At 49.6% G+C, this 21,852-nt stretch overlaps 1 protein-coding gene across 1 annotated transcript in view; it reads right to left on the bottom strand.

The window, feature by feature from the left end:
• The window catches only part of LOC122393668 (E3 ubiquitin-protein ligase RNF19A-like), a 54,029-nt gene that overhangs the window by 5,909 nt on the left and 26,268 nt on the right, over positions 1–21,852 (bottom strand). The window contains exons 11-13 of the mRNA XM_043389903.1: positions 21,411–21,612; positions 20,764–20,959; positions 20,096–20,236 (exon numbers count right to left, since the gene is read on the bottom strand). Coding sequence (XP_043245838.1) covers positions 20,096–20,236; positions 20,764–20,959; positions 21,411–21,612 — 539 coding nt within the window. The remainder of the gene's footprint in view (positions 1–20,095; positions 20,237–20,763; positions 20,960–21,410; positions 21,613–21,852) is intronic.

The following is a 21,852-nucleotide window of genomic DNA, read 5'->3' on the forward strand; positions in this document are numbered from 1 at the left end:
ATGGCCTCTTGCTGTGCAGAGCCATTGTAGCCACGGCGTAGTGGCTTGTGGTCGCAAGGGTTGGCGGCGTTTAGGACATCTCCCACGTTGTCGAAGAGACGAAGAACGCGGGCTGCTTCCGCTGTGCCCTCTAGATGTCGCTCCATTGCTAGAGCGCTAGTGGCACTGATCAGCTGATAGGCTGGCCTTACCTTCTGTCTGGCCATGCCAACGACCTGTGAAGAGAGCGTGTGTAAGAACATCATAGAAATATCTTGTCTTGTCAAGACGGAGCGGCCGGTATACAATGACGTCAGTGATTCATGTCATGGCCTCAACTTCGTGAAACTGTCAATCTGACCTTAACCCACACCTTCCAGCGTTTGTTTACAGTTTCAGAAACCCGGATTTTTTTTGAGGGGGGCCGTTTGTCTGCAATGCTTTTTGGCTTCCTCGATATTTGAGGATTTAAAACGACATTAAAATAAAAAAGAAACGGGAAAGTTGAAAAGAAGCGCAATTAAAAAAAAGCGCTCATACAATGAAAAATCAAACGGCTGTCTTCAAATTTTAATTATCGTTCTATATTATTGATGGAGTTAAGTGCTTGTGCGAGGAACATTGTAATAGTTATTTGAAAATATATAAGCATGACCTTTCCTCGATATTGAATAAAAAAGTGCCGAAAAATGTACTTTATTGATAGAAAATATGTGATATTTCGGCCACTGGCCTTTGTCGAACATATATAATCAAGAAAAACAATAATTCCGTTTCGCCGCATCGCGTTCCAACTGCCTCTACAAAATTACGTACATCAGTTCGTGACAAAATCGATATCGTACAATCCCCCTATGTGTACAATCCCCCTTCAATACAATATAGAAAAATGTTGTATATCAAATTAGATGTGAACTTGACCTTGATTTGGCCGGATTGACCTGACCTTGACCCTGACCTATGCTTGACTGATCCCTACATTGATTTGACACTCGTGTAGCACTTATATGAAGGATTGTGGAGGGCGCGGGTTGAAGCTTACCTCAACATGGGTGTGGAGACTGATCTTATGCAGGATCTTGTACTGCGAGTTGTTGTCGATGGCCACCAGTCTTCTCATCAGGTCACGGTTTACCAGGCCCCCCTGGCTTGTGTGAAGGCCACCATCCAGAATGTTACTTCTGAGCCTTTTCATGAGATGTGGTGCATCAGCCAGACACCAAATTCGCCTAGAAACATGATGCTTAAGCAGGGTTGGCAGGGGGTGGCAAAAACTGGTTTTTGCCAGTGGTTTTAACCGGTTTAAACCGGCTGGCAGAAACCCCGGTGGCAAAAACTGGCAAAAACTGGATAAAACTCAGGTGGGCCAAACCACAACTTTTCTAGTTAGGAATGGATCTGAAATGTACAAATGCATTTCTTGATGTTATAGAGATGCACCAAACATTCTGAAGTTTGCCTCATTACTTATCCCTGCTTAAAATGTCTATGCATGTCAGTAGGCATCCACCACAGAATGTATTTCCATGTAGGGGAGTGGGGCAAGGCTGCCACGGTAGGGTGCAGTGCGCATATCAGTGGCAGATACCCCTTCGCACTTCTGATTGTGCAGGACTCACTCTTGCACTGGCTCATTTGTCACCCCCAAAAGGCGCCTTATGGAAAGCCCATGAAAATGTTTTTCGAGTTATAGAACACTTCAACGGTCAATGTCACTTCTGGTTGAAAGCATAAAGCTTTCACCGAATTCTCCTAAAAATGTTTCATCTTTAAATCCATGTCTAGGCATATCATTGTGCTGGTTTTTAGTTTTTGCCAGTTTTTGCCACTTTTTGCCGGTTAAAACCGGTTTAAACCGGCAAATGGCATAAACTAGTTTTTGCCGGCAAAAATGCCAACCCTGTGCTTAAGTCACACCTATTGACCCAACTATGCTTCACCACAGCTCACACCCAATAGAATTGATTGCTTAACCTTCGCCCCAGTGGGGGGGGGGCATATGTTACCACCCTGTCGCGTTTTTTTCGTATAAATAAAAAACCGCGGCGCGTAGCGCCGCGCCGCTTGGGGTAGCTTTTGGTACATCAATTTTGGACAATGTGTGAAATTTTTGACCCCAGGTCATGTCAGGTCAGGTCACAAGGTCAAGTTAACTGACCATGCCTAAAAAAGTTTGCAATCATGTCCAGCCTGCAGTGTTTGTCAGAGAGGTTTCAAACTTGGTGGATTACATGATGTTATGGGTTCCTACAATTTGTATATCTCGGATTTTTTATATGCGTGACCTAAGGTCAGGTCAGTGGCGTGACCTTTCCATTATAAGTCAATGGAGAAAAACGAAAATGCCTCTAGATCCGTGTGTACGCATAGGAACAGTCCAAATATTTCAGGATAACAATGATTTGGACCACCCGTGACGACCAAGGTGTCTTTTTTGCTGATAGCCTCTTGAAAGGTCATCCGAGGTCATTTGAGGCTACAAACAGTTTTTTGCCAATAACTCTCGATTGGAAAGAGATAGAACGCTGGGGTTGGCCTCATTGTGTTTGTCTTGCCGAGACGCATCGACTGATATGCAACATGACCTTTTTCGGTCAGGTCATGACCTTGACCTGAGGTCAAATTTTGAAGTTGACCTTTCAAGGTCAAATTATAGTTCATTCGACGCGTCTCGGCGAGAGGAACACGATTCTGGCATTAGAAATGACCTAGCTTTTTTTAGTCAAAAGTTATTGTCGAAAAACACTTTTCTTAAAAACAGCTATTTTTGGAGTTTTTGCCCTCTGGAGGCTAAACCGTTGACCTGAGGTCATTTTTGATGATGACCTTACCAAAAGAAGAGTTCAAAAGCTATCGATTGTTTTTCCCAGCGTTTTTCTAGCTATCATAGTTCCTGAGATAATGGTATGTTTTCTGAAAAATATAATGACAATTCGCAAAATTTGACCTTTGATGACCTCTGGTGACCTCAATATTGCTCTAAGATGAAAAATGACCGAAATACTTTCAAACGTACGCATCAAGAGCTATCGATTGCTTTTCATCGCGTCTTTCTAGCCCTCTTAGTTTTTGAGTTAGAGGTGGGTGGTAACATATGCCCCCCCTCACTAGGGCGAAGTTGGCGGAGACCGCCACTGGGGCGCGGGTTAACAGATGTGAACTGCTATTTGTCATATTCTGCAATGGGTCTATACATTTAACCCGCGCCGTGCTGGGGGGGGGGCGTTTTTACGCCCCCCCTCAGGTTTTTCGCGAATATCTCAAAAACGGCGGCGCGCAGCGCCGCCGTTTTTGGTACACGTGTTCCTACATCATTTCCGCACATGTTGTGAAAATTTCAGACCTAGGCCGTTCAAGGTCAGGTCACCAGGTCACGTCAAGTGACCTTACCTCAGAAAAAGTTCAAAGGCTCGCTATAGCTACACCGACTGAACGATCACTTTGAAACTTTCAGCGATTGATATGAGTAACAGTATGTATAAAATGTATATCTCGGATTTTTGATATCTGTGACCTAAGGTCAGGTCAATTTTGCGACCTCTCCATTATAAGTCAATGGGAGAAAATTGAAATGCGCCTCTTTTGGACGAATATCGTTCAAAACGCTCTCAAACATCGGTTCATAGGTAAACATGACACACTGAATAGGAAAAATGCACCTGTGACCCCTCTGTGTGCCCCTGAGGTCATCTCAGGTCATGAACGGTCGCCAGCAGTTTTTTGGCTATAACTTTTGATAGAGACGTGCTAGAGCGGTGAAAACACGTCAGATGTGTTCAGCTCGACGATACGGATCGACTGATATGCAACATGACCCTTTTCGGTCAGGTCATGACCTTGACCTGAGGTCAAATTTTCAAAATGACCTTTCAAGGTCAACAAATAGTTCATTCGACGCGTCTCGACGAGAGGAACACGATGCTGGCAAAAGTAATGTCATGGCGCTTATGAGTCAAAAGTTATTGACGAAAAAACGTTTTTCGTAAAAACGGCTATTTTTGGAGTTTTTGCCCTCTGGAGGCTAAACCGTTGACCTGAGGTCAAATCTGAGAACATTACTCAGAAAGGTCTGTAAAAGGGCTATCGAATGCGCTTTTCCGCGGCGCTGTAGCTCTATCGGTTCCCGAGATAGCCGTTGGCAGTTTCCAAAATGTTGAAATAGTCAACATTTTACCTTTGGTGACCTCTGGTGACCTGACCTTTGACCTGACCCAAAAAATGACCGAAGTGTTTTCGTCCTTATTTTTGACACTCTTTCGATTGCCGCTTACCGCGTGTCGCTACGTGGCCCAGGAGCCGAGTTAGACGGGGGGGCGTGAAAACGCCCCCCCCCCCCCCAGCACTCGGCGGAAAGTTCAGGCCACCAGCACGGCGCGGGTTAAGAAATACAACAGGAAAAAACAATTATTATTATAGCTATTTTCATTTACAATGAGATAGGTACATGATATTAAGCTTGCATATCAAACTTTCCAGCATTTGAAAAGTGAGATGCTAACATTTTCATTGCAACAATCAGATTACCACGCATTAGCAACCACTACCACCAGGCAACCACCAGGCCTACAGTTGGGTAAAAGCTTACCTGTCACTATCGGCGGGATTGGTGATCGACGTTTGGCCATGAGGCTGGATGCCCAGCTCACGCCAGAGGCCCTGGTTGCTGCCACCCATGTCGTTTACAGTTGCCACCACTCGTGCTCCGGCTCGCTCCAGGTCGACCACCAGTTTTCGTAGCATCTGGCCTGTGACTGCCTGGTCGAATGCAAACTGGACTGGCATATTCCACTTTTTGAAGATGCCTGCTACCATCAGCACTTGGAGATGCTTGTGTGGGCCAAGCACTTGATCCAGCTGTGGATCATAGCTGGCTCGTCCCATCAGATCCATTTCATCGAACATGATGATGCAGTGGCGGTCACGTTCTGTCATGGGGGCCAGCAACTTCCGCAGGAGCAGCACCTGTTGCTCTGTGTCCCCCGGACGCAGCTTGATGGCAGACAGCCACCTTTGCAGGGTAGCCAGACTTGGCAATGGCATCCCAGACCGCCGAATCCAGTCATAGGTCCTCCGAGAAGAGTGGAGACGCAGATCCAGAGCCTTCAGTTTTGTGTCATCATCCCACGGACAGGGCCTCACCCCGTAGATCAGGAACTTGGCCTGTGGGCAGAAATAATAATGCTGACTGAGCCCCCTAATGAATGTTAGTTGCCCTGTTTGAAATTTCTTTACTTAAGTACCATTTTTGCTATTATATTAACTTTGATGCGCTTTGAAACTTGCACTGCCAAATAAATGTTAATAGATTTCAAGTTCGCTTCTGGAAAATGTGCTATTTATAAGGTAAACAGAACCAAAAAGTACTCTTCTGTCATCAACAAAAACCCATTTTGAGGCTAGTCACTTGCCATGATGTTGCCATCTTTGTTTTGGCCTTTTTATGATGACATCACATTTACCTACATCAGGCTTCATTGACCCATCATTGTAAAAGAGTGCTAAGAGAGTTTTTGAGATGTTTTGTTATATAACTTTAGAGATAAAAGCATTAACTTGCCATCATTTTATGTGGAATTTGGTGTTTTTCATGCCTACTGAAAGAAAACTTTATGAAATTATATTTAGATGTTATTTTGTATTTTTTTCTTCCCTGTCCCTTAGCACCCCACATCCACCTCAAAATATGCATATGTCCGGAAAAGACGAAGAGGATGATGAATGAATGGGTGGATTTGTTATAAGTTTTTCAGGAAACATGTGCAATACATGTGGCAATACACCTATGCATTCATTTTCCCTGTACACCTACTAGTTTATGTGGTACACACAGAGTTTTGGAGATGTTTCAATTTCGTGAAAATGTAGCATGATTTTCAAAACCAAGTTCAAAAAGAACCAAATCACTTGCATGAAAAACCATGCCATTTTGTCCTATAGTCAAGAACAAAATAGTGCCAACTACCACTCTCAAGTTTTTATTTAACCTTCTCAAATTAAGAACTTAATGTGACTCAAAGTTTTGCCCACGCAACTGTCCCTTAGCACCCCACTGTCCCTTAACACCCCGTTTTACGGTAGCTACCTCTCTCAATTCTACTGCCAACATCCTCATTTAATTTACCTGTTGTTCAGTGAAGAGACCATTTTGAGCTGCTGCTGAATTGGCACAGGACCTCCGAAGCTCGCTCAGCTCACACTTGAGCATAGCAACCTGATGCCGAAGATCCTCAACTTCTCCACCTCCTGGCTGCTCCTCGTGCACTGTCATTGTGGCTTCCACTTCTTCCACCGATGATTGCAGGGCAGCAGCAGCAAGCTTCTTCCTTGTTCTTTTCTGAAGGCCCGCAGTTCCACTGCTGGTCATCGCACTGCGAAGAAAAACAGTTCATATGTGAACTCAGGTCTAAGGTACCAACATTTCTCAAAAAGTAGTTTTATAAGTGAAATAAAGGATGCCACCTATCCAGAGATTTGCTGATGCACTCATGCACAACTTAAGATCAATTTTGCAATTATGACAATTGACAATACAAATATGAGGCTGACAGGTTTAGTGACAGGTTTATGCTGATGAGGCTAACAGCATAACAATGCCATTTATGATAACAGTATTAGCATAAATAGCATTAGCCTATTTATATTTGCACCACAAAAAAAAACTGAGGATGGTTAGTGAAAAACTGAATTAGTGAGTGTTGCATTCATTACATTCTCCATATTGTTGTGCTCTCACCTAGCAGGATCAATGTCTAATGAAGGTACTGCCGAAGGAATCAGAGCCCGACGGGGATTCAGCATGGGACTTTTTCCTGCATTCAGGAGCTCCCACTGCAGATCTCTCTGGTAGTCATGCTCAGTAAAATGCAGGCTGCAAACGCGCTTGTCCTTGACACTGGCTGGTTCAGCGAGTCGACGAATCTTCTGCCACCACTCATCAGCAAGTGCCTGATCTTTCGGGAAAGAATGCAAAATCACACTTTTATCTCTTTCTTTCCAGTTTGTATGGTGTTTACACCCCGGCACTGCACAGCCTGGCATATCCAAGGCAGCTCGCACACCGTATTGACTGAAAAATATCAATCAATTTCTACCAGCTAGCAAAAAAGCACAGAAATTCCACCACTCTCGTTTCACCAACCCTCCAAAACGCACAAAACACGCCAACTGCGCCACAAAAAGCCCCAAGAATTGCTTATTTGAACGTAGCGCCGTTAATAACGGCTGTTCGGCGAAATCCAGTCAGCTGACTAATCCATTTATTTCTGAAAAACGTCGTCGCATCACATGAATATATAATCAAAGATAGTGTTTATCACTATAAAATACAATATAAATTAATTTGAAGTGAAAATAAACATTAATCAAAAAGAAAACTTATGAAAAAGTATTAAACAGTTACACCACATCTAGTACCTACTAGAGTCTAGCATAAACCTACCAGAAATCCATCCATATTTCACACAATAGACTAGAATCTGGTTCCTACCAGCTACTAGATGCGCCTTCCATATGTGACGTAGGCATGGCCAATGAGCAGACTTGAGTATACCCAGTATGTAAGTACCCTGGTTTGAAGCACGTCCGTCGCTAGTCTCGGCGGCTGCTCTGCCGCTGCCGTACCGGGAACACACGCTGTTTATCGGCATATCCGCCTATCCACAGCGGGTATCCACACAGAGGGAGCGAGGCAGTTCGTACCAGCCCCGGCGGACCCCCGAGGTCAAGGGCAGTCGGCACGAGACGCGGGCCTGCACCACACACCACCACTGCCCCTACAAACACCTGCTGTGTGGGTATTCACAGCGGCAGCAGAGCTCAGCTCAGATGAGAACATTTCTAGCTACTGACCAGCAGCATCCGTCTGCAGGCGGCGATATTCTCAGTGACCTATGTAGCAGCGGTCAGCTCTGTAGAACAGGTGAACAGGGGGTTTTGCCCGGCATCAGGAGTGACGCAGTGGAAACGGAAAAGAGCAGACACCGATACAAATGGTATTATTTAAAAGCCCTGTCGTCAGTCTTGTGAAGCTGTCAACATTGGCAAACCATCAACGACTTGCTAGTGTTTCAGGTAAACGATTACACTTGTGGCGAGTTGTCACGCCTTGTTCGTCCGGTCTTAGAGACGTTACCCAACTTTTGGAAAGAAAACGTCCTTGGATGCCCTCTAAACATTCAGCAACTCAGTAACATGACGGTCCGAAGTAACTACAACGTTACATAGGAGCTAATCGGGCACCGTCAATAAGTAAAAAAGAGAGTCCAATTTATCGATCAGAATTATTAGCAAGCATCACATCGTGCATTTTTGATGCACTTTTACATACCGTTGCTTTATAGGTATAGGAAAAACTATGCACTATACCCGGGCATCACGTTGGCGACGACTATCTGGGACATCGCTCATGATTCTAAGCATCTGAAATAACGAAGCCGTCACCAAAACGAATTTTGCGGTTTGTGGCTAGGACGTCTTAACATTAGGCGGCTTAATTCGCTGCAAGGACATCGACTAGCTCTGAGGCTGGCAGCTTTGAGGCTGTTAACTCTGAGGCTGGTATAAAGCGTAGTCACCCCTCAAACCACGGCCAAGAAGTAAATACGTATCATTAAGGAAATTCCGCCATACGTTGAAGTGTGTGACGCATTGGAGTGTGAAGAGAACTATCATATAACACAAATGTCATTCTTGGTGTCAATTCACGCGCGAGGGAATTAGCTCGATCGAATGTTATATCACTCACATGCGCTTAGAAAGCACTACAAGTGTGCATTCCTATTACAGTATCGAGGACCACACACAGATGCTTCAAACGCGCGCTAATCCGAGATGAATAGAACTGAAATGCCGTTGGAATGGAACTAATACGAGAGAACACGTAGGTACTTATCTGGATAAAAGGAAGGTAAAAAGTCGTTAATACACCCCGCTTGTCACCAAAAAGTTACCTTAACCCTAGAACGCCTAGGGGGGGGGTTGTATCAACCCCCCCCCTGAGGTTTTTCGGAAATAGTGCAAAAACGGCGGCGCGCAGCGCCGCCAAATTTTGGGTACCTTATGGGGCAACCTTTGCGCATCTTTTGCCGAAAAAAAATTGATCGGGTCATGTCAGGTCACGGAGTTATGACGTCATAAGAGGTACAGCCTCCGGCCGGATTTTCACAAACTGAGTGCCAACGCCCGAGGTTTTCTGCCGGTGGTACGGACATCGGTTGATGGATCGTGATGAAACTTCCCATGCATGTTGGGGCAAGTATTGGCTATCATATGGTATAAGAAATTTGACCGGGTCAGGTCAGGTCACGGAGCTATGACGTCACAAGAGGAACAGCGTCCGGTACTATTTTTGAAAAGCGCCCGAACCACTATTTTGCTAATTCTTGTCACCTCAATGGGAATATGCAGCAATATTAGCTTCTACAGGGAGCAAATGGACCTCCCAAATCCAAAAATACAATCAGATTTCAAAAATTTAAATTTTGATTTTTCGAATTTCTGCCGCCGACTGTGACCTTGCCGACTTCCGGCGCTCCCAACGCGCCATTTTTAGAGCTAGGGAAACGAAATACATACCAAACGATAGAGAATTGATCAAGGAACACGATGGTGAAGGTTTCAAGTCGATATCTCCCACCGTTTTGCCGCAATCGCCGCCGAAAGTTGAAAAAAGTCTATTTTTCCGGAAATTTGACCTTTGACCGGTCAAAAGTAGGTCAAATGTTGACCTAGGACCAAAAAATATACCACCAATCGCGAGATCTCGTTGAGAGCAATCCGTTGGTTTTTTCCGCTAAGCTCTACGACCTTCCGTTTCGAAACGCCAGGGGGGGGGTCGTAACAACCCCCCCCCTGGTCGTTCGTGTTATGAGAAATGGCCTGGTCGTGCGAGGGTTAACCACAGTAAAACGAATTCCTTACTAATTACTCGACTCCTTCGATATGTATGTAGACTATTGTTTAGATGTAAGAAAATACAGTGAATTTTGCCGACCATAGCAACGATGGTTTACGTCTCACATTTTTTCAAGCAGGAGAAAAAACTAATCGATTTTCATTGTTACGAAGGCACCGTAGAGAATGTCTAGCGATTCATTATAATGAGCTTGAAGATTAAAATAGCAACCTCATGAGTTTCAAGAAGCCAATATCAGTGGCGAATCGGCTAGGGACCAGAGGGCTGTCCGATCATATCAGCCCGCCGCCCCGTCGATCCCATCAGCACAGCTCCGTAACAGAGCTGTGCTGATCACGCCACGTCTGTCACAGAACAGACGTGGCGCCCCGCCGATCACACCCTGATACAGCTCCATCACAGACGTGGCGCCCCGCCGATCACACCCTGATACAGCTCCATCACAGACGTGACACCCCGCCGATGACCCCCTGATACAGCTCCATCCTAGTGGTAACAGACGTGACACCTGTCAATCACGGCGTCAGCGGCGCCGTCGAGGCGTCAGCGGCTCGACCACCCGGCCGGGACAGCTCTGCCGACCGGTCCGGCCGCATTCAGGGCACACTTCGCGCACCTCCGGCCACAAACAACGCTTTAGTGGCGCGCCAGCGTTAAATACCAGCGATCACACGCCGAATAGCGATGCCAATCAACTTATCCCGGGGTGAGGATGGATGCTATGCTAAAGATGATTGCACATCAAAATAGAATGAGATTCCGATTGTTCAAAACACTCGTTGGCGCCTTGATAGCGTAAGTCAAATCATCTGTGTTTGAGTGGTTGTCGAGCCAGGGCCGGGTGGCAGAGCCAGCCGGCGGGGGCAGTCAGTATCAGCAGACGGATGGGGGGGGGGGGGGAGTCAGCCTGCAGCAGCCGGCACGGCAGAGGGTAGCCTGCAGCAGCCGGAGGGGGGCGGCCTACACCAGCCGGCGGGGTATCCGCCGTACCAGCCGGCGGGAGTGGGGGCGGAGGCGGCTAACTCCGGCCGGCGGGGGCGGCTGACTCCTACTCCGGCCGGCGGGGGCGGCCAACTCCAGCTGGCGGGGGCGGAGGCTGACTCCTCTCGGCGGGGGCGGCCGAGTGGCAGCCGGCGCGCGCGGAGCACGGCCGGCCCCGGTGGCGGCCGCCGTACCAGTCACGGGCGGCGTGGCACGCTCCCAGCTCCAGCAGCGGCCAATCGGCCGGTCGGCCGGCGCTGACGCAACTGCGGCCACGGCCGGCAGCCATGCATTCATCCGGATTGTCATTTTTCACTGCAGAATCTGGCGAGAAGCCGGCCGGCTCGGCCTTGGCTGCGGCTGATCCGCGGCGCACCAGCTCGCGGCCGCCCTAAGCTCGGAGGCCGGCTGGCCGGGCGGGCGGGCGGGCGGTTTGGCAGCACGCTGACGGTCGGCCGCGCGGCGCTATAATCTGACCGGGCCGAGCGACCCGTCCGCGGCCGGCACTCGGCCCAAAGGTCGCGCCACACCGCACTAATCCGGCCGCGCCGAAAGGGCCGTGAAATTGGCCAAACAGCCGGCTGTGGGGCCGTGATGTCACGGCGGGGTACCGACCGACGGCCACGGCCGCGGTCACCGTGAAAACAGCGGGTAGGAGCCGGGAAGGGCGGACTGCCGGGCGGCCACGCGCGCGCCGGCACGGCACCATACCAACCGGCAACCTCAACGGGAGCTCCCTCCATAGCGAGTCAATCAACAATACCTCCGCTAACAGTGCCTGCATCTAGCAACAGCGAACACAGCGCAGTATCTCACGGAATACGCCTGATGGCAGGAGACTATGACGATCATCCAGTTTCGTGGCGCATCGGCAATTCGAATCATTTTGCACCCACATTGTCTGATGTCAACCATGCATTCCCAAAGTTTGCTTCTCTACTGGCATTGATCTGCAATGCGTCCTCAATCGATACAGAACAACATAATAAGGAGCACTTAGGCGACAACGCAAACCCATTTGCGCACCCGTATATTTCCATCTGAGATCAATGCGGGTGCCGTTGTATGCATGCGTGGCTGCTGCGGCCGCTATTCACCACACAGAGCGGACGCAGTAACAGCTGCTGGTTACGACCGAGGCAGCATCTACGCTCCAGCTGCACACAGAAGCTTGTCCGCGGCGTGTGCGGCTGTCCGCCGAGAGAAAAAAACAGGCGTCCCGTCAGGCGGTGACGGTGTCTGCCGCCCCCAAAACGGCCCGCCCCGAGAGGCACCTGCGCCGCGTGCAGCGCACCGGCAGCAGCAGCACTTCAAGCTGTGTGAGTCACTTTGAAAAGGCATGTCTCCGATCGTTGCGAAGTGTATTCGGAAAGAGATGTGATTTTTTAGAAACCCTCTGAAAGTGGTATTGGTCGATGCACGTCGGTTCCTGCAGATATATCGACGAAACGCAAGATCCGCTTGAGAAGTTGCATCGCGGCATTCCTGCAATTATGCTAATGTACGCCAGGTGTTGATGTACTTACGCGAAGTCGAATAGGTATCATGCTGAACAAAGGGAAATACCTCGACCAAATTTGGACTTTTTTATCTCCACAAACGCAGTTATTCAAAAATTTCCGAATACCAGACATTCGAGCCGCACCCAGCCCACTGCACCGTGACGTTCGTTGGGGCCGATCGTTCATCTTGGGGCCGGTACCGACAATTCCGAGCCGGCCGCGACCGCCCCCGTACCGGCACACCGCGACACTATCGCATTCTCTCACGACTTCCGACGGAATCCGCAGTCGCGGTATTTCGGGCAAAAAGGACGCTTCACGTCCATCAGAGGCATGCGCCTCAGAGTGGAGCCGCTGCGGGCACCAGGCCCATGTCACTCCACTTTTGATGACATCATATGGGGGCCTCAGGACAATAATGGCGCGGCGCGCCACAATCGCTTCAAAGCTACTTGCCAACAGTTGCCATTTTTGAAAATATTATTTTGAAATAAAGTTCCAAGTAATAAAAATATTGTAATAAAGTTGTTGAATAAATCGATACCATGTCTAAAAACTTACTGAAAAATGATTTATTCATAGTAAAAATATAAGCTCGATGCGTTTTTACGTTGCTTTCCTTCAACTGCAGAGGGTTTTTAAATCGTCTATATCTTCAAAACCGGCCATTTCTTAGCATATTGCTGCTCTTTTTTATCGCTAGAAAATTAGTTGGAATTTTCAATGACATCAACGGTTGAGCGATATGTGTAGAGTGTCACCAACAATCTTCAAATGAAGTTAGCCATTTTTACGTTGTAAAGGAATGGAGTACCCCTATCGAGCATCAGTGGTGACGTCACTCAGGATCTGTCTCTGATTGGTCGGCGGGAGAGTGACTGTACCTTCTATAGATGGCCTTGGCGGGCACAATGGAGAGACAAAGGCATCTCAATGGGACACGGGGCAGGGGACGTGGTGGTCAGGGTATGCCAGACATCAGAAGGCTTGGAGCTAGTTGGCCTCGGCATTGTTACGGGCGGAAATGAAGATCCGCCGTATTTCCTACATGTCCTATAGGGCCCAGGATCTTCACACTTCGACAGCCTTATGAAAGCAACTGTGGAATAAATCACAAGAAATGCAAAACTTTACAATTTACTACATGGCCCGAGCAACTTATCGCACTGAGATCGAGTATGAGCTTTTCTGCCTCATAACGCAGCTGCGAGAAAACAAATTTCCGCCATAAAATATCCGTAGGGCGGCCGACCGGACGCAGCAGATCCCAACTGACCATCGAACAGGAGCCGACTACACAAACACACCGGTTCCAGCCATAGCAAACAGCGGCTAAACGGCATTTAACCGCAAAGCTGCAATCGAGGCAGCAGTAAAATCCATCGATTACTCATGTTTTTCGTAAGTAAAACGTCAGTACGTGTCAGCGGTAATGTCGGCAGAAATGCGCCGATAACAGTGGCCGCTGCGTGTAATCGCATTACGCACACGGACCATCACTCACAGGAAAGACGATGTTTACAATTTCACTTGCTACTTGCTTGAGCAAGATTGGTAGTTTCACTTTTTCTGAGGCCTGTATTGGCGAACCACCAAAAGCTGACGTTTTCCAATCCCATTGCGTGTTTGGCACGACTGAATGGAAATAACCAGTAGGAGCGTATCAGGTTATCAGTTAAAGCTCGTCAAGTACCGTATAGTCATTGATGGGATGACGACATTTCTCACATATGATCAGTCGAAAACGCTGCAGCATCCAATGCATTTGGTCGGACAAACAAAGTCCACGCATGCGCGAAGACCTCCATCGCGTGGCTCTATGGCGACTTCTAAGACGCCAACGCGCTCATTTGGGCAAGAGATCAGGTGTACAAAACTCAAAACCGAGGCACATCTAGTAATAATCAAATAGGATGCAGTGACCCCTTTGGTGTTGTATGGTGGTTCTATCCTGCGATTTCAGGAAACGAGTGCTATCTTCGAAAATCGACATTGCTTTGCAGGTAAATCCGGAGGAAATATGCAGCAGTAAATAGCAGCAAAATTGCTGGAATGAAGAGCCACGTCCACCACAAAGGAGTCTCTGAAGTAGCTTGATTATAACCCAAATCACCATGATAACAGCCCTGTGGAGCTGCAAACCTCCATAAACAGTAGTTCACTCGGACATTGTGTGCATTATACCAATCCGCCATCTGTCTGGTTACCCAGCATTTCAATTCGTTACCTCCATCAATTCAATTCGTCATAGGCGTAGGAACAGGGGGGCCGGGGGGCCATGGCCCACCACTTTTCAGCCATTTTTTAAAGTAAAATCTTTATTTGTGACCTAAATACAAAACTAAGAGCAGGAAACGGTTCAACAAGGTGAGAGGAGCGCAAAACTGCAAATAACTTCTTCATAGGGGTATTGGGGCTTCCACAAAGTGACATTGAAGTTTCGCCCCCCCCCCCCCCACACACACACATACTTTTCGTGAGGTTCCTACGTCCATGCAATCCGTCTCCAAGTGGACCGGTTTATTAAATTATCAATTTCACGCCGCCGCTCCCCGCAACTTTGATCCTTCACTTCCCTGTGGCAAAAACGCACGGATGATCCTCTATTTCCCTCTAACAAAAACCTGTGTTTTGAATAACGGCGACTCTGTCAAACCGCGCCTCCCAGCACGTTTCTCAAAGCCACACATTCACAACAACCCCCGCCCGGCATTAATGCCAATATTAGCATTTATTAACCCATCGTCAAGTACTTAAACTGCAGATCATGCGCTGGGATAATGATAAAAACACCAGGAAATTGTCAAAGGCCATACGTAAGCGCGTCAGTTCCGCGGAACATTAGACCAAAGGCTGACAGTGCTAGCCATTCATCGAGAATGCCAGGCATTATCCCAGCTCCCAGTACACCGGGCTGAGAGGGCCCCGGGGCGGCGGCCTATGTAAATGGCCAGTCCCAGCCGGTGCCAGCTCACTAATCTGTGAGGTGCCATGGCCGCGGCAGTAGTTTCCCTTTGAGCGCGCGGAGGATGAAGCCGACTGGGACAGGGTAGGAGCAGCTGGGCTCGAGGACGGAACCGGCTAGGGTCATGGTAGGAGCAGCTGAGAGCGAGGTCGGAACCGGCTAGGGTCATGGTAGGAGCAGCTGGGCTCGAGGACGGGGTCCGGGCCGGGACCCTCCGAGTCTCGTGCCTGACGCCATCACACACGCCGGTGTCACGATATCTGTCCGCTGGACAAAGCGTTCACCATCCACTAGCCCCATTCGCTTGAGATGTCCGAACAGTCAGCAAAAACCTTTGGCCCCTCCGTTACCAGTTCCTCTTCCCTCATCCCTGGTCGTCACCACAAATCACCGGCCTTCAAGAGAACACCTTCCGGCGATCAAAGGACATCCCTCCCTTCCCCCCTTCCCTCTGAATTGTCAAACCATCTGACCAGCTGCCCGCGGTCGCATCATGATGTCCAGGTGAGCCGAATACCCCGGTTGATCCCTCACACCACTGCAGGATGACCGAGGGCTGGCTCGGAAACCCGCTAAAATCACACCATCCTCCCAGTCGTCCGGCCTCCCCAGCACCTTTGTCTAATCGCACAGCGATCGCCGGCAGAACAGGCTGGTCCAGCCAGCTACAGGACCTGAGTGGTCTCCGCTCCTCAGTTCCAACCGAACCAAGCCGGTGAAAGAGATAGAGCCCGACCAAGTCGAGCGTACATAAGCCGAGCCGATCAGTGCCAAATGGAGGCACGCCGCGCGGCCGGGCGTCGAATGGAGCCGCGCCGTACCAGTCGGTCTGTCACCGAGCCGGACGGACGGGCGGGCGGAGGAATCTCAGAGGATCATCCTGCGTGCGAGATGGCGCCCGCCCGTCACATACCGAGGGCGGCACAACACGCGCGCACGCGCCGCAGCTGGAATGCAGCCGGACCGAGCCGGCCGATCGCAGATTGATCATCGCTGGTCGGCCGCTGCCTCTCACAGAGCGCGCAAATAAGTCCGAGAGGCGGCCGGGTGGCCGGCAGACCGCCACGCCCGTCTGTTTTGACCGGTTCGCCGCATACGCCGCGGTGACATGTCACAAATCACGCGCGTGACGCCGCGCGACTGCAGGACTCGGAGCGACGCCGAGACGGGCGGGTGGATGGTATGACCAGCCTCGATCTCCGGCCGTCAGATTACGGGAGCGGCTGAACGCGTCCTCACGGCGCCGCCGAGCAACCGAAAAGAGCGAGGGCCGGCGCCAAGGTCAGCTGACGACCCGGATCGTCCGGTTAAGCCGCCGTGACCTCGGAAGGTAGGGGTCAGGTCCCGAGTGGCCGGCGGACAGCGGTCGGATGGCGCCTGGAGGTCCCAGCTGCGGACAGTGCGCTGATGGGGGAAGTGTGTTCACCAGTGGGGATTACTAAGGGACACAGCGCGTGACTTGAATGTTTCGTGGTGGCTCTGGCTTGTCTGTGTCCAAACGGTTAATATTTGGTTAATATAAAAAACCAGCTAAAATGTAGTGTTTCGCTAAGCAGGAAGACAAAGCCGAGTAATCAAGAAAATAATATTTACTATGTCCAGCTAGTAACCAATATCGTTTAAAAATGCACGAATTGTGCTCCGAGGGATGTCAGTGTCACTGCCCCCATCACCGAGTCTTGTCTGATGCGTTTTCTGTCACGGTTACCTCGAACATGAAACTGAAAGGAACAACTCAGATCCCCGAGGTCAGTTCAACTGAGTTGAACGCATGCCTTGCCATCTGGATCGGGATCATACGTCTAGATCGTCCTTCATCTGGTACACAACATTATTATCCATGCCTGAGATGCTCTCAGCATCCTCCAGCGGAGGCCAGTGAATGCCAGCCTTCCACAAATTCTTACGGTCCTGTGCACCGCCCGTTTTGTAAGAGCGCCCATGTCCACCCACGACTGTGAGCCGGTCGCAGCGGCCTTCTGCAGGCCAAATCCGCCGGTGCCGACCTTGCGGACGGGCGCGCTGCGGTTGGGTGAAAGTACATCACCTGACGCTGCTGCACCGGACGCCGACGGACACATGTCACCGGAGATGAGCCCTGGATGGGAGGGACGGCGGGCCGGAGCCCTCCCCCAGGCTGGGAGGGCCGGCGGGCCGGAGGGAGCCCTCCTCAGGCTGGGAGAGACGGCGGGCCGGAGGGAGCCCTCCTCAGGCTGGGAGGGACGGCGGGCCGGAGGCGGGAGCCCTCCCCAGGCTGGGAGGGCCCTCCCCCGGCCACCCCCGTGAGTGTTGGGCACAGATGCCCGCGGGAGCAGACAGCTCCCTAACGGAGATAATGGACGGGGTGCAAAAAACGCTACCCAGCACAGACTGTTCCTAAGTGTGACCATTCAAAACTGCCAACTCCATCCAACTGGGTTTCACACCCAAAACAATCTGCCTGCTCCAGATATCTTACAACTGCTTGGGAGAGCCCAGGCAGTTTTCCAACGGGAAAAATGGCTCAGGCGGCAGCGCTCAGCAAAATCGGCGGCCGGTTCGATCCAATTATGAGCGGCCCGGTAGGCCGGTCAGATGAGCACGCAGGTCTGCACAGAACGCTACGTAACTACAATATGATAAATTGAACGTCAGCTGCTCAAAATGTTTGATGGATGTTTTGCCTACATCATTTGGTAAAGAAACAAACAGCGGATAATACATAACTGAATGTGGGATGGGATTCCAGACTCTCTACAGCTTCTGCTCGTTGGTTAAGTCGTAGTAGGAGTCACGCAAGCACAGTGTACTGGTCGATATTGCTGGCACGGATACTGCACGCAGAACATATAATTGACGGCTGCGAATAGAGTAAGAGCTGATGCATTTGTAGATAAACTTGTTAATCCATATTGTGCCAATTGACCAGGAACGGCACAAATCCAGTGTAACATCCCTACACTCCTGTGTATTTCTTCCGACCTGGATCGACTGCATGGAGTCGCTCATAGGTCCTTCGCCAAGCGGGAGTCAGGAGGCGGTCCTGATCACCACCCTCAGCAGACGCTGCCACCCTCTGCGAGAACATCCCTCTCCCCTCCCTGTCCTGCCCACCTGTCGGTCGAGCACATTGCCCCAACAGACGGTAAATAACTTTTGAAAATACCAATTTCCAATTTTAGTGTTTTCTGGACCAAAATTTTGCGAGGAATCCGATGGTGTGGTCCCCGAAATCTGAAAAATTTCCATTTTGGAGATAGCACCTATTTTTTGAAAAATAAATATTCGTCAGGCTTAATAGTCAAATAAATTGGAAATATAATGAGTTAATTTTTGTAACAACACTAGAATGTGTCGAACATGAATTAGAGATATATTTTAGCTGAGATGACACTATATCTGCGCATACATGTACATGAACTAGTACATTAACCCTCGTCGGTCGAGAAGGGGTGGGGCGGGTGCCGCCTAATAGGGCTTTTCGCGATAGCTTAAAACTCGCTTAGGGTAGACAGCTGAAACTTGGCATACCTAATCTTTTATTCAAGCTGGATCTTTTGACCTCAACTGCGTTTTCAGGTCAGGTCAGGTCACTGACCTATGACGTCATAAATGAGCCTCTGCACGGTCCTCAGAAGTTGCAACTTTGCAACGCCCTCAGTGCCAGAGGAACTTTCACAGGAAGATGAAACTTGCAGGACCTAGTATCCTTTAGAGGTCTCACAACTTATATATCTTAGATTTTTCCCAAATGTCACATGAGGTCAGTTCGGTCACGTGACCTCACCATAATAAGTCAATGGGGGAAATATGAAAACTGCTATTTTGGCGCCGGAAATGATCTAAAACTGTCCCAAGCACATGAAATCGTGGTTTCATGTACTCTTTGTAAGGTCCGATCATGAAACCACGATTTCATGTGCTTGGGATAGTTTTAGATCATTACCGGCGCCAAAATAACAATTTTCGTATTTCCCCCATTGACTTATAATGGTGAGGTCACGTGACCGACCTGACCTCATGTGACATTTAGGAAAAATGCGAGATATACAAGTTGTGAGACCTCTGAGGGATACTACGTCCTGTAAGTTTCATCTTCCTGTGAAAGTTCCTCTGGCACTGAGGGCGTTGCAAAGTTGCAACATCTGAGGACCTCGCAGAGGCTCATTTATGACGTCATAGGTCAGTGACCTGACCTGACCTGAAAACCCAGTTGAGGTCAAAAGATCCAGCTTGAATAAAAGATTAGGTATGCCAAGTTTCAGCTGTCTACCCTAAGCGAGTTTTAAGCTATCGCGAAAAGCCCTATTAGGCGGCACCCGCCCCACCCCTTCTCGGCCGACGAGGGTTAATGTACTAGTTCATGTACATGTATGCGCAGATATAGTATCATCTCAGCTAAAATATATCTCTAATTCATGTTCGACACATTCTAGTGTTGTTACAAAAATTAACTCATTATATTTCCAATTTATTTGACTATTAAGCCTGACGAATATTTATTTTTCAAAAAATAGGTGCTATCTACAAAATGGAAATTTTTCAGATTTCGGGGACCACACCATCGGATTTCTCGCAAAATTATGGTCCAGAAAACACTAAAATTGGAAATTGGTATTTTCAAAAGTTATTTACCGTCTGTTGGGGCAATGTGCGAGGGTGGCGCCCGCTCCCCGCAAGGAGACCCCCCCCCCTCTCCCTCCCCGTCTGTCTACCTAGGGTGGAGCGCCTCCCCCTGCGAGGGGACTCCTCTCCCTCCCTGGTAACTCTACCCACCTGTCTGTCGAGCGTGGCGCGCCTTCCAAAGCGCCGGCCGGCCGCCAGCGCAGCCGTCTCGTCCCCGGAAAAACTCGAGCCGGGAGACACCGAGCGGCCGCCGTGCTCGGCCGTCGACAGCTGCGACAGCGTGTCTGACATCTGGCGGAGAAAACGACAAGCTCAGGTTCGCCGTACGCACACCGCGCGCCAATGTCCGACGGAGCTAGGAGGGTCCCAAGGCGTAGTTACCGTTCAGAAATGCGATCATTTACTTTCTTTCGCAAAAACCAGGTGAAATAATATGAATTATCCAAATTATACCAAATAATATTAGATTTCAACATTGATCCATTCTCTATTTATACGAAGCTGTTACAAAATATAGATACTTGTAAAACTTCTGTTTTACAGGGGTTCATAATAGGGTGTAATCACATTTTCTTCCAGTTGAACCATAACCTGCGATGCGCTGACCTGAAAAGCAGAGCAGCAACATTGTCACACGACATGAAAATGTAAAAAAGATGCAGATGCAACAAATCGATCCTCCTAAGCATTGGGTCACACAGTATGTTCAAATGATTATAAATCGACCCACAGCAAATGACTTCCTCTCCCTTTGACTAATGACTGACCTCTTACTCAGTGACTGAACACACGTCCCCCTGCTCCATCCCTTTGCCCACCTTGTAGCTGACGATGCTGCCAGCCAGGGCGCGCGTGCTGGCGCCCGGCTGGTCGTCCAGCAGGGAGGTGGTGCCCACAGAGCGCTCAGAGCGCGCGTCGGCAGCCAGGGAGCCGGCCTCGCCCAGGGAGCGCTCCGAGCGGGCGTCACTACAGAAACTGAGCCGCTTCCCGGTGCCGGCCTCCATCCGGCAGGTGCTGAACAACAGAGAGGGCAGAGAACAGTCAGTAACTGAGCCGCTTCCCGGTGCCGGCCTCCATCCGAGAATTGACCGAACGACGTCGGGGAAGGGGTGATAACGGAAGTCGTCGATACTGGCGGGCGGCTCATCTCATTCAATATTAGAACCTGTCCTTTGGCAGACATCGTCTTCTTTCGGTTTCGGTTAATTATCAGAACCCTCAGTAAGTAGCGCAGCAACATGACGTTCAAGCTCAATCCAACAAACACGTGAACCAAACACAACGTACAAGAAGCCCGCAGGAGTGACTGCATCTTACTTATTTTATCCTTCACTCTCAGAATACTCCTTACGAACCTGAGATTCCTTCCCTGTCCTGCTCTCACCTGGTGGCGCCGCCGCTGTAGACGCTCGGCGTGTGGCCGTCAGGCGTCAGCCCCCCCTCTATGTTCCGCAGCTATTCTCACCTGGTGGCGCCGCCGCTGTAGACGCTCGGCGTCAGGCTGTCGGGCGCCACAGCTGTGACGCTCGCCGACTCGCGGTCACTCTCGCCGGGTCCGGTAATGGCGCGGTCCAGCTGAGAGCTGGACGCCCACAGGCCGAACCCCTCGCCGATGGAGGGGTACGGCGTGCCGGGACGGTGTGACAGCGTGTCGCTGCTGCCAGCGTCTGCCGAGAGGGGGGGGGGCATGAGTGAGACGGGCAATGACGGTTCGTAAGGGGGGGGGGGCGTAGGTAGAACAGCATTAACGATGCATCCCACAAGAGCATATTCATTTATTTTCACCAGCTCCGAAGTGAACAGCGACTTGCGTATTAGATGAACATAAATGAAAGTCGGCAGCTTGCATCAGCCCCTGAAAATCCGCCATCTACGTATGATTAAGCCATATTGCATACCCACGCTCG

This window comes from Amphibalanus amphitrite, unplaced genomic scaffold (assembly GCF_019059575.1).
Source record: "Amphibalanus amphitrite isolate SeventyFive unplaced genomic scaffold, NRLGWU_Aamphi_draft 000547F_arrow, whole genome shotgun sequence".
NCBI classification, from domain to species: domain Eukaryota; kingdom Metazoa; phylum Arthropoda; class Thecostraca; order Balanomorpha; family Balanidae; genus Amphibalanus; species Amphibalanus amphitrite.